The 11,073-nt window shown below is 45.4% G+C and overlaps 2 protein-coding genes across 2 annotated transcripts; one reads left to right on the top strand and one right to left on the bottom strand.

The window, feature by feature from the left end:
- Nucleotides 1–1,263: 1,263 nt before the first annotated feature.
- On the bottom strand, nt 1,264–3,596 carry LOC129817919 (uncharacterized). Its single transcript, XM_055873518.1, has 2 exons — nt 3,531–3,596; nt 1,264–2,792 (listed from the first exon to the last, which is right to left on the bottom strand). Exons 1-2 carry the CDS (start codon nt 3,547–3,549, stop codon nt 1,441–1,443), a joined length of 1,371 nt encoding a protein of 456 aa, XP_055729493.1. The 5' UTR covers nt 3,550–3,596; the 3' UTR covers nt 1,264–1,440.
- Nucleotides 3,597–4,023: 427 nt separating this feature from the next.
- Nucleotides 4,024–8,036, top strand: LOC129817380 (alpha-N-acetylgalactosaminidase-like). The gene is made up of 9 exons (XM_055872543.1): nt 4,024–4,133; nt 4,983–5,139; nt 5,314–5,454; nt 5,776–5,987; nt 6,125–6,219; nt 6,357–6,518; nt 6,659–6,856; nt 6,994–7,134; nt 7,259–8,036. The coding sequence occupies exons 2-9, from the start codon at nt 4,985–4,987 to the stop codon at nt 7,454–7,456; spliced, it is 1,302 nt and encodes a 433-aa protein (XP_055728518.1). The 5' UTR covers nt 4,024–4,133; nt 4,983–4,984; the 3' UTR covers nt 7,457–8,036.
- The last annotated feature ends 3,037 nt before the right edge of the window (nt 8,037–11,073 follow it).

Raw genomic sequence — 11,073 nt, 5'->3', positions numbered from 1 at the left:
GCCCACCCCTCCCAATCTCTACCCACATCCACCTCTCCCTGTCTGAGCAGCATGGTTCCCTGCAGGCTGCCTCTGTGCGACGATGATGACCCCCAGCACCAGTGTGTGTGAGCAGCAGGAGATGGACCAGGGTCAGTGAAAGGAACCAGGGTCTGGTAGTTCAGCCCCAGATAGCACGGCTATCATCAGCAGGAGTAGGTATGGTACCTTAGCGCAAGCAACAGATGCCGCAGGGAGCTTGCGCAGCCAGCACAGCGTGTAGAGTACAATATCCCCCGCAAGGCCAACTGCCAGTACCACGACCATTGCAAGTTTGTCCGTCGCACACATGACGAGGTCAGCAGTTGAGAAGCGCGGAAAACACCACCAGCACAAAAATAGTTTCCTGTTGCTCAGTGGTGTAAAGTACTTAAGTAAAAATACTTTAAAGTACTACTTAAGTAGTTTTTTGGGGGTATCTGTACTTTACTATTTACATTTGACTACTTTTACTTCACTACATTCCTTAAGAAAATATTGTACTTTTTACTCCATACATTTTCCCTGACACCCAAAAGTACTCGTTACATTTTGAATGCTTAGCAGGACAGGAAAATGGTCCAATTCACATACTTATCGAGAGAACATCCCTGGTCATCCCTACTGCCTCTGATCTGGTGGACTCACTAAACACACATGCTTCGTTTGTAAATTGTCTGAGTATTTGAGTCTGCCCCTGGCTATTCGTAAATTGAGGGGGGAAAAATGTTGTGCCGTCTGGTTTGCTTAATATAAGGAATTTTAAATTGTTTTACTTTTGATACTTAAGTATATTTTAGCAATTACATTTACTTTTGATACTTAAGTATATTTTAAATCATACTTTTACTCAAGTAGAATTTTACTGTGTTACTTTTACTTGAGTCATTTTCTATTAAGGTATCTTTACTTTTACTCAAGTATGACAGTTGGGTACTTTTTCCACCACTGCTGTTGCTGCCGTCAGAAGAAGACCTGGCAGAGCTGTTCGAGGGACTCAGCGCAAAGGTGAGACGAATGACACTTGGCAGGCACACGCAGCAGCCAGGCGTATGACCTGCCCCATGCCCGACGTGACTGTTGCTGAACATTCTCCTGAGTCATCTGTGTCTTGGGGAAGGGATGGAGCAGGGAATGGAGAGAAGGGAGAGGGTGGTAGTTCTCATACATCCCTAATTAAACCCAAACCCAGTCCTGCAGCCTCCTGATGACCATCCTCATAATCAAAGACAAATGATACACACCTTGATTTATACTTCAAGTTTATTGGGATTTGTTAGGTCAATAACCTGCCATTGTCAGCAAATAATGTCAATGTATTCTGTAAAGTCTCAGTAACGTACAAATACGTGCACACACACACACACACACACACACACACAGAGAATTAGCAGAGATAGTGGCTTCCAGCAGCAGACTGTCTCAGGCTCCCAATCCACATGTCGTTTTTCCCAGTGCCACTACTGCTGCCACCAGTACTCCTACTGTCCCCAGTCTTCCCAGTGCAGCAGTTCCTAGCGCTGCTGTTCCCAGTGCCCCAGCTCCGAGAGGTGCAGCAGCCGCGGTTACTGTTTCCATGCCGATTCCTCCTATCAGGCTGGTCCCTGTAAGGACCTCACCCCTCAGTTTAATCTGAGTGTGGAACGGACTCTTTGGTGCACCCAGTATAAAGGCCCCCACTGCAACAAAGGTCACTGTTATTATTTCTGCTGGTCCCAGAATGACAGTTCCCAGTGTTAAACCCCAGAAGCCTAGCACCGCACCTACTGCTACAGAGCCTAGAACTACTAGTGTCGTCGCTCTGGTTCTAAATTCCGGTCCAGCAGCAACACTCGCGGCCCCCAGTGACACCCCTGCAGCCGTGGCTCCCCCTAACAGACCCCCTATGCTGCCCCCCGACCCCAGCAAAGAGCATACTGGGAGAATGAGTCTCAGGGTACAAGAAGATGTCACTGCCGCCCCCACCGCCACCCTCGCTGCCCCCTCTGGTCCCAAACTCACCACAGCCACTGTTCCCAGAGCAGCTCCTAGCAGTCCTGCAGCCAGGGTCCCCACCCACAGCACCGACCCCAGCATCACAGTCACCTCTGACCCTGACCCACCTGCATCCCCCACACCCATAGGGAAACCTACTATTGCCACAACAACTGAGTATAGCAGTAACCTCTCTGACCATTTGCTGTTTCCTTCGGCTCTCTGCTGTGTTCTTCTCTCTGATAGGGCCTTCAGTAGGACACAGAGGGACGAGATAGCAATGGCCATAGTAAATAGTCCTGTGATGACGCCCATACGGCCCATCGCCACACTGAGGTAGAGAGTAGAGAAAAAAACAGAGAGGACCGCGGTCATCTCATTCACGTAAGTGTAAGGGTACACTAGCAGGACCATGATGCACTGGACCAGGAAGTGGCCCCACACGGGGAGTGCGCCCACTAGTGTTCCAGTTGCCACGGCTCCCACCGTGATGGTGACCCCTCCAGCCACCTCCGCCGCCTTCGCTCTAGCTCCACCTCCTCCTTCCCTCCCTATCAGTCGCATCACCATGGAGGCGAGGAGAAGTCCGGTTCCCATGGATACCAACGCCGTAGTGAACACCAGGCACGTGGCTACCGCTCCCACCCCCGCCACGCCAACCTCTCCTGCTGCTCGGGCGGCGGTGATCATAAGTGGTCCAGTTGTGGTCAAGTAGGGTTCGGCTGCAGCCAGAGCTGTCTCTCCGATGGCGAACCCAGCCGCTACGCTCCTCAGGACCACCTCCACCATTCCAACCACACCTAGGAGAGACAGAACATGATTCTCTACTTTACCACTGTGAGTATGAACAGTTCTGGAAGATCTATACCCACTGTGAATAGACCTCGAGTCTAGACAGAGAACACTCATATTGTCCACCAGGTGTCAGTGAAGGACAAGAGTAGAACAACCAAGACGAGAACGAACTGTCACAGATGAAAAAGCTCAGTCAAATCAAATCAAATTGGTCACATACACATGGTTAGCAGATGTTACAGCTATAATGTGAATAGATATTGTATCACTATGGAATGCAGTGACGTGTGGGAAACTTGTTAATAAACAGGCCAGACAACAAAACTGTCAGTAATGCACTCTTCCTTCCTTGTCAAGACTAGTCACTCTGTCACGGTATATGGAAACTGAAACCACAATGCACCCGGTCTCTTAACACGCTGAAATTCAAACCTGAAAGAGTGACTGAATTACCCGAAAAGTCAACAAACTAAACTCAACAGACCATTTCTGTCCATAGTGTAACGTTATGACGCACAAATTTTTGGCTGCAATATTCAATGGTGTTTCTACTCAAGAGTTTATTGCTCTTATCTCAACTCTGTCATGCCTGCAAGCTCCCTAGGATATTAAAAAAGCAGGTTCTTACTAAACCTATTGGATAGAATATGTGCTAACAGGTACACGGAGACAGAAAACATACATAGTAAAATTACAAATCCAAGTTACTTTGAGTGTTAAACTACTACAGACGAGTATCTTACCATGGGCTGTTCCTGCCATAACAGCAAGTGGATCCACTGACTTCCTGTCTTTAGCTCCACCTCTAGGATTCTCATGACATGTGACAAGCACTGCAGTTTTTCCAGTAACTAACCCATAAAAAATATATATATATATCGTTTTTCTTAGTGACCTTATTACTGTCATTCTTGTTATTAATGTATGACAAGTTGACACATTTGTTTTACTACAACTCATTCTTAGACTCTCTTAACATCCTAGAACTTGCAATGCAAGTATGTCTAGGATATGTTTTTCAAAATTCATTTCTCAAGATTTTGTGTGGAGCAGTGAGTATGTCACGTGTCACATCTGTATTTCAAGGAAAGGAGGGAAGGATACATTTATTTGAATAATACTCTAACAGGGTTTAGGTTCCTTCATAACCGTCATTGCTTCCTTTCCTTCTCACTCTGTCCCCACCCCTCTATTGTCAGCTGACAACAACGCGCTGGATCATGTGATAACCGCTTCCTCAAATGTGTGATCAGATGTGGTTTGTATTATTTTCAAAGCAGAGCATAGGCGACACCCTTGAGGCACTAACCGAACGCTGCTTTACAAGCTGTAAAAAAAATAACCCAGTGAGTATTGAATTCATTCTTGCATATTTTGATACAGGACTTGTGCTCATTGAAAGTCGACTCTTGTTAAATATATTTGCATCTAAAGTTGCATAGTATCTGTATCAGGCTAAAGTTACTAGACTCCCTTTGAAGAACCAGTCAATTGTTACAATGTATCACTCCTGCGGTGTTCTGCTAAGTGATGCGTAGCTACAGTAGCAATTCAAGTCGCTGTTTCCTATCCAATGACTTTATACTTACTGTACGTTACTTGAAATGTATATAAATACGTCAAACCAGCTAACATTTTCTCATGTAGGCTAATGGTCAGATTATCATGGCATTACTATTATTTATCTGTCTTTTCTGCCTAGCTCTGGGCCATATTGTGTCATTTAAGTTTTATTTTGTTTCCTGGTTTATTTTGTATCCTGGTATTTGCTTGTGTTTCAATGTATGCACTGTGCATATGCACAAGGTAATCATTCCTTGAGTTCAGTTATGGTCAGGTGACTTGTACAGTTCAGGTATTATTCATGTGTAGTGTTTGTCTTATAATGGTAAAAGGTTAAACAGGTTAGTGTTGTCACGCCTTCTTTGTTTTCCCACCCCTCCTCCTCTCCCACCTCCTTTGGCAGTTGGCACACCCAGTCAGTCATGTGACACTCAGGTGTATCAATACACACTGCACATTGACTCTATTCAGTTATGCAGAATGTCCACCAGGGTCATGTTCATTATGCCTGTACAGAAGCAGATACTTTAAAATTAAAGCGATTTACGTGCATTCCTTGTGTTTGGGCACATCTGGATGCTACATCCCAGTTTTAGTGACTTTGTACTGTAACAAACGTCTGTCTCTTTCAGGAATGCGATTTGCAGTAGCATTGTGTGTGCTGGCGCTCTTTGTGGCCACCCTTGCCCTGGACAATGGTCTGATGAGGACCCCTCCTATGGGCTGGTTGGCATGGGAACGCTTCCGCTGTGACATCGACTGTCAGAACGACCCCAAGAACTGCATCAGGTAAAACAAAAATATGATTCTGAACTCTTCCCATTCTTGGGAATGCCTTTTCATAACAAGGAAAGGAGACAAGGTGAGGAAGAGATTTCAGAGCCAACATTGACACTTTTTTATAATATAGGCCATAAGAACTCCTGACATTTTCCTCTCTTCCTCTGCGTCGTCCTCCCACAGTGAGGTTCTGTTCCGGGACATGGCAGACAGGCTGGCTGAGGACGGCTGGAGGGAGCTGGGATATGTCTACGTCAACATAGACGATTGCTGGGCCTCCAAGGACAGAGACAGTAATGGACGCCTGCAGGCTGACCCTAAGCGGTAGGCTGCTGAACGGAGTAACACACATGTTTTGTTCTCACAAGCACTGTTAATGTTTACAACTTTATTGCACTTGTATCTCATGTATCTTATCTATGTATTGCCATATTGTCTACTGTCAGGTGGAATATATCTATATTGAGGTTGTTGACATATATTGTACCAATATATTGAGGTCACTGACTTGTCAGTCATATGATACTCATATAGCCCATTCTCTCAGGTGGGGTATATTGGCATTATTGTGCTCAAACTATTGTGTCTGTATGAATATGTGTTACATGTCTGTCTAACCTGTGTATCTATACCCTCCTCTCTCAGGTTCCCAAGTGGGATCCCCAACCTGGCGAGCTACATCCATGACCGGGGGCTGAAGCTGGGTATCTACGGGGACATGGGCACACTCACATGTGGAGGGTATCCTGGGACCCCCCTGGACAAGATCACTATAGACGCTCAGACTTTCGCTGACTGGAAAGTGGACATGCTGAAGTTTGACGGCTGCTACTCCAACGCTACGGAGCAGGAGCAGGGTGAGGAAGGGGGGGAGATTTGGAGGCATGAGTAAGGGGAGAGTTGTGGATGGACATACTGAAGGTTGAAACAGGAGATAAGTGGTTTACTCAACCCTCAGCTGCTTGCTTGACACAGACACTGTTCTTTCTTATAGGCTACCCTGCCATGTCGAAGGCTCTGAACGCTACCGGACGCCCCATTGGCTACTCTTGCAGTTGGCCAGCCTACCAGGGTGGACTCCCACCCAAGGTTAATCAAATTTCATTTAAATGATTACATATTTTTGTAATAAAGAGGGGTTAATATTTGCTGTAGGTCAATCCAGTTTATATACAGATCATATTTAAATATTTTCTAAGTTGACCTCTTCTACATTTGTTTCTCAGGTGAACTACACCCAACTGGGAGAGATCTGTAACCTGTGGCGTAACTATGGTGACATAGAGGACTCGTGGAATAGTGTGCTGAGCATTGCTGATTGGTTCTTCAACAACCAAGACGTCCTGCAGCCTGCAGCTGGACCTGGCCGGTGGAATGACCCTGACATGGTCTGTCTTTGTCAAACTCTCCATTTCACTGTAGAGGAAACGTTGCTATGCAATGAAATAACCAATTTGTCGTGCATATTCAGCGTGAGGAGATTACCGAGTATGTTTTAGCTTCTGGCTGAACTGACTGTGTATTCTAGCTGGTGGTCGGGGACTTCGGGCTGAGCATGGATCAGTCTCGGTCTCAGATGGCTCTGTGGGCCATCATGGCTGCTCCTCTCTTCATGTCCAACGACCTGAGGACCATTAGCAGCGGGGCACGCACCATCCTGCAGAACAAGGTGGCCATCGGCATCAGCCAGGACCCCATGGGCATCCAGGGTAGACGCCTGATCAAGGTAAGACCCACATATATTCTATAGTTTTATCAGGGTCAAATACTCCTCCTGAGTTGTGTTGTTGAGCTGAATCTAAATGTCCTCAATCTTATTATTCTCTCTCTCTCTCTGTACCTTGCTTCCTGTCTTATTCTCAGGAGAAGAGCGGTATTGAGGTGTTCTGGCGCCCTCTGTCTGATAAGGCCAGTGCTCTAGTGTTCTTCAGTCGTCGTACTGACATGCCTTACCGCTACCAGGCCTCCCTGGGACAACTCAACTACACCACTGGCAGCTATAAGGTCAGTCTGGTCCCGGTTTCTCTAAGTCATATTGCTGGCGTTGCCTCAATCATGCCATTTCATATCTCCTTTTTTCCTTCATGTCCTGTACTGTCTCTCCTTCCTTTCCCATCCCTTTCTCCAGATCTATGATGTGTTTGCGGAGCGGGAAATGCCCACACTGAAGGACTCCACACACTTTGTTGTGTCCATCAACCCCTCGGGTGTGGTCATGTGGTATATCTCAGCCCCTGCTGACCAGGAGAACACCCACATCGGGGGAAAGCTCAGGGGACCTGCCTTCCAGCGCCACGCCAACGGTATCTCACCCATCGTACTGTAACCTTCCCCCATTGTCTTTGATGTCTCCTTAAGATGATACTTGCTTTCTCTCAGCTCTACTTTTTCACTAATCCAACATTATAATATATGCCATTTAGCAGACTTTTTAATCCAAAGCGACTTAGTCATGCGTGCATACATTTTACGTATGGGTAGTCCCGGGAACATTCTCATCAATGAATACCTCAAGGAAGGGAGGAAAGTAGATCTTTCCAGAATGGACAGAGCAAATGCTATTTTAATGTTGTCCCACAAAGATGACAGTTGTCTCCCTGAGATGACATCACTCAATACTCAGGAATGTTCTGATTATGCAATTGACAGTAACCATGATGATGCTGGTCACTGCCACTGCACTGTAGTTTCTTATGTTTACAAGTTTTAATTTAAAAGGTATTCTTATTTTCATTGCACTAGTTTTTAATGTTCTGGATTTAAGGGCTCTGGTGGGAAATGTTTTCAATGAATATCAGGAAATGATTAGATAAATATCAGATAGCTAATTTTAAATGATTGATGCTGTGAATGGTTTTTGTATTTTCTTAAGTGTTCAAAAACCAATAAACACTTTTTTTCCAGTGTGTGTTGTCTTTTTCTTTGTTCCTTTAGTCTACTCACTGAAGCAGTCCTGACTTTCTTTAGATTATTTTACACTTGTTTTACTTGTGTACTGTAATTCATCTGCCAAGTACAGAGAGAGATTGGAACGGAGAGAGCTGCCAAGTACGGCCTACATGCAGTAGTAATAATAATTAAGGTCTACACAAAATTGAAAGGTACGGAGACAGTGACTGGGCAGTTTGTTTGTAGAGGACACAGAAATACAAGGTCACATTAAAGTTGTGTACAGTCCTACTACTAGTCATCCTTCCATCTAGCTCTGACAGTGGATGATGTCACAGACCAATTGCACATAGAACTAAAATGAGATTCTATTTCTATGCAACCGCCACTGTGAAGTGACTGATGTCCGATGGATAGAACTCTGCTACAGAACTCCTAATCCCTTAGGAGTTGCAAGCTCAAAATATGCATTTAGGAAACCTGGCCCAGGTCACTTTCAAAACGCATTTATTATTATGGCAGATTTTCTGAATTACTTGAAAAAGCATCCTGTTCAGAAACCTGTTAGAATCCTTTTCAGAAAAATGTCCATGTCGTCCAACAGCTGTTGGCCACTACCGTCCCCCAGAACCTGGGTGCCTGCAGCTCCTTGGCTCCCAACACAGTGGCTCCCACCCAGGAAACACCACTCCAACAGCCACAATGGTCCACCTAACTTCAACAGGCCTTCTACTACAACACCTTTCAACAGGCCTGTGGAAACACCACCCCTCAAAGTGGCTACATCCACCACCTCTTCTAGTAGGTACACCAGCCCATCCCTTCCAAGTTGGTTCATCCAACCTCCTGTAGCCCAGCTCCAGTCCTGTATGGGGACATTATATTGACTACATGGACTGGACTTAAGGACCACAGGTGAACACTAAGTGCTTCCCTCCACTGGCCTCATCCCTCGATGAAGTACAGCAGTGGCCAAAAGTTTTGAGAATGACACAAATATTAATTTTCACAAAGTCTGCTGCCTCAGTTTGTATCATGGCAATTTGCATATACTCCAGAACGTTATGAAGAGTGATCAGATTAATTGCAAAGTCCCTCTTTGCCATGCAAATTAACTGAATCACCCAAAAAACATTTCCACTGCATTTCAACCCTGCCACAAAAGGACCAGCTGACATCATGTCAGTGATTCTCTCGTTAACACAGGTGTGAGTGTTGACGAGGACAAGGCTGGAGATCACTCTGTCATGCTAATTGAGTTCAAATAACAGACTGGAAGCTTCAAAAGGAGGGTGGTGCTTGGAATCTTTGTTCTTCCTCTGTCAACCATGGTTACCTGCAAGGAAACACGTGCCGTCATCATTGCTTTGCACAAAAAGGGCTTCACAGGCAAGGATATTGCTGCCAGTAAGATTGCACCTAAATCAACCATTTATCGCATCATCAAGAACTTCAAGGAGTGGGGTTCAATTGTTGTGAAGAAGGCTTCAGGGCGCCCAAGAAAGTCCAGCAAGCGCCAGGACCGTCTCCTAAAGTTGATTCAGCTGCGGGATCGGGGCACCACCAGTACAGAGCTTGCTCAGGAATGGCAGGTGTGAGAGCATCTGCATGCACAGTGAGGCAAAGACTTTTGGAGGATGGCCTGGTGTCAAGAAGGGCAGCAAATAAGCCACTTATCTCCAGGAAAAACATCAGGGACAGACTGATATTCTGCAAAAGGTACAGGGATTGGACTGCTGAGGACTGGGGTAAAGTCCTTTTCTCTGACGAATCCCCTTTTTTCTCTGACGAACCCCCTTTTTTTTTTTTTCCGATTTTCTGGGGCATCCGGAAAAAAAGTTTGTCCGGAGAAGACAAGGTGAGCGCTACCATCAGTCCTGTGTCATGCCAACAGTAAAGCATCCTGAGACCATTTATGTGTGGGGTTGCTTCTCAGCCAAGGGAGTGGGCTCACTCACAATTTTTCATAAGAACACAGCCATGAATAAAGAATGGTACCAACACATCCTCCGAGAGCAACTTCCAGGAACAGTTTGGTGATGAACAATGCCTTTTCCAGCATGATGGAGCACCTTGCCATAAGGCAAAAGTGATAACCAAGTGGCTCGGGGGACAAAACATTGATATTCTGGGTCCATTACCAGGAAACTCCCCAGACCTTAATCCCATTGAGAACTTGCGTTCAATCCTCAAGAGGCTGGTGGACAAACAAAAACCCACAAATTCTGACAACCTCCAAGCATTGATTATGCAAGAATGGGCTGCCATCAGTCAGGATGTGGCCCAGAAGCCAATTGACAGCATGCTAGGGCGGATTGCAGAGGTCTTGAAAAAGAAGGGTAAACACTGCAAATATTGACTCTTTGCATCAACTTCACGTAATTGTCAATAAAAGCCTTTGACACTTATGAAATGCTTATTTTATAAGCATTTCATACTAATTATACTTCAGTATTCCATAGTAACATCTGACAAAACTATCTAAAGACACTGAAGCAGTGAACTTTGTGGAAATTTATATTTGTGTCATTCTCAAAACTTTTGGCCACGACTGTAGCGCCAAATGGATGTGGACATGGTAGAGGATAAAGCAGTCAAGAGCAGGAGCTGTTCAAAATGAGGAATGTCTCAGGAAGAGAAGGAGAAGCTTCCTGGAGCCTTATGCCAAGAGAAGGAGGTGCTAGGAGGCCAAGAGGAGGGAGAAAGTCAGACCTCCATCTCCACAACCTCATTAGACAGTCTGGGCCTCATTAGAAAGTCTTCTAGAAAGCTTTAACTTCAATTAAGCTAATGGCTTAATTTGTTAGACCACTAATGATCTTGTACCACCACAATTGTGGGTTTTAATCTACACAATACGATTTTTTTTATAAAACAATCTTGGGTTCACACTACACATATTCACAACAACCGTATGCTCAGTCCCAGAGATAGTCCTTGCTGTTAGAGTCGTTAAGATGGCCTCCGCCACCACCCATTGGTCGCTCATCTGCCATTGGTTTGTGTGTTTTGTCGGTAGTTGTTCGGCAGTCGTTCCTCGTTGTCATAAAGTGT

Source organism: Salvelinus fontinalis, chromosome 20 (assembly GCF_029448725.1).
Source record: "Salvelinus fontinalis isolate EN_2023a chromosome 20, ASM2944872v1, whole genome shotgun sequence".
Classification (NCBI taxonomy): domain Eukaryota; kingdom Metazoa; phylum Chordata; class Actinopteri; order Salmoniformes; family Salmonidae; genus Salvelinus; species Salvelinus fontinalis.
Note: the sequence above shows the minus strand (reverse complement) of the source record. Positions and strands in the feature narration are given on the sequence as shown.